Source organism: Lipotes vexillifer, unplaced genomic scaffold (assembly GCF_000442215.2).
Source record: "Lipotes vexillifer unplaced genomic scaffold, Lipotes_vexillifer_v1.1 scaffold242, whole genome shotgun sequence".
NCBI classification, from domain to species: Eukaryota; Metazoa; Chordata; class Mammalia; order Artiodactyla; family Lipotidae; genus Lipotes; species Lipotes vexillifer.
The window spans coordinates 1,225,204-1,226,080 of NW_006771376.1; the positions used below are offsets into that span (position 1 = coordinate 1,225,204).

General features: G+C 53.8%; 1 protein-coding gene across 1 annotated transcript in view; it reads right to left on the minus strand.

Moving 5' to 3' along the window:
• Positions 1-717: 717 nt before the first annotated feature.
• Positions 718-877, minus strand: part of EDC3 (enhancer of mRNA decapping 3) — a 33,343-nt gene continuing 33,183 nt past the window's right edge. Inside the window, 1 exon segment of the mRNA XM_007446682.1 lies at positions 718-877. This exon segment is cut by the window's right edge and continues 3 nt beyond it. Coding sequence (XP_007446744.1) covers positions 788-877 — 90 coding nt within the window. The 3' untranslated portion in view covers positions 718-787.

Genomic DNA, 877 nt, shown 5'->3' on the forward strand with positions numbered 1-877 from the left:
ACCCTAGTCTGGTTCAGGCACGGCATGCTGAGGCTTTGGTTCATTCTTCTTGCTGGTGGGAAATTAGAGTTCAATGTGCCCGTCCAAACACATAAAAAAAAAAAAAAAAAAAAAAATCCCAATACAGTAACACCATTCTGATGCCATTCCCCTTCCCTGCCTCCCAGAGTGATGAAGTGGGGAAAAAAACCCAGCATAAAACTTGGATCAGCTGAAGAGAAAGGGTCAAAAGCCCCCAAATCAACCTGTGGCGGGGCTGAAGGAAGGCCTCAAAGCCCTCAACAGAACGGAGACTGCAAGTCTGCCCTCTAGTGGACAACTGCAGTGCAGCCAGTTCTATGTGATCTGAGGAAGGGCTGCTTAGCTGGGGTTGTGAGGGAAGCAAGGGAGACAGAGCCACAAGCTCGGCACCAGAGCCAGCTCAGGCCCCAAACAGGGCTGCCCCACCCCGCGAGGCGCTCGCCCAGGCCCAGAGGCTGTAAACGTGACACACAGTCTGTGAGCTGCCTATGTCTGTAAACAAAGCCCCACCTGATCACGCAGGGGGCCGAGTGTAGCAATGCCTGGAGCCTCTGTGCACGGAGCCTGCCACTCGCCCCGCACACCCAGTGACAAAGCTTTCCCTGGCTAAGGGCAGGTGACAGGTCTGTTTTAAATATGAGCTGTTCTCTCAAAGAAAGAAACCAAAAAGAGAAAAAACAACAAGGTCCATGAAGCTTCACATCCTTAAGGCGTTCGTTGGCAGGAGCAGCAGGGGACCGCAGGGTCCAGCCTGCCCAGAGCCCTTCTAGGCAGAGTGCAGTGGGATGACAAACTTGCAGCCAAAGGGCGAGTGGTAGCTGATGCCCACCTCCTGGAATACCTGCTGGGGAATGCC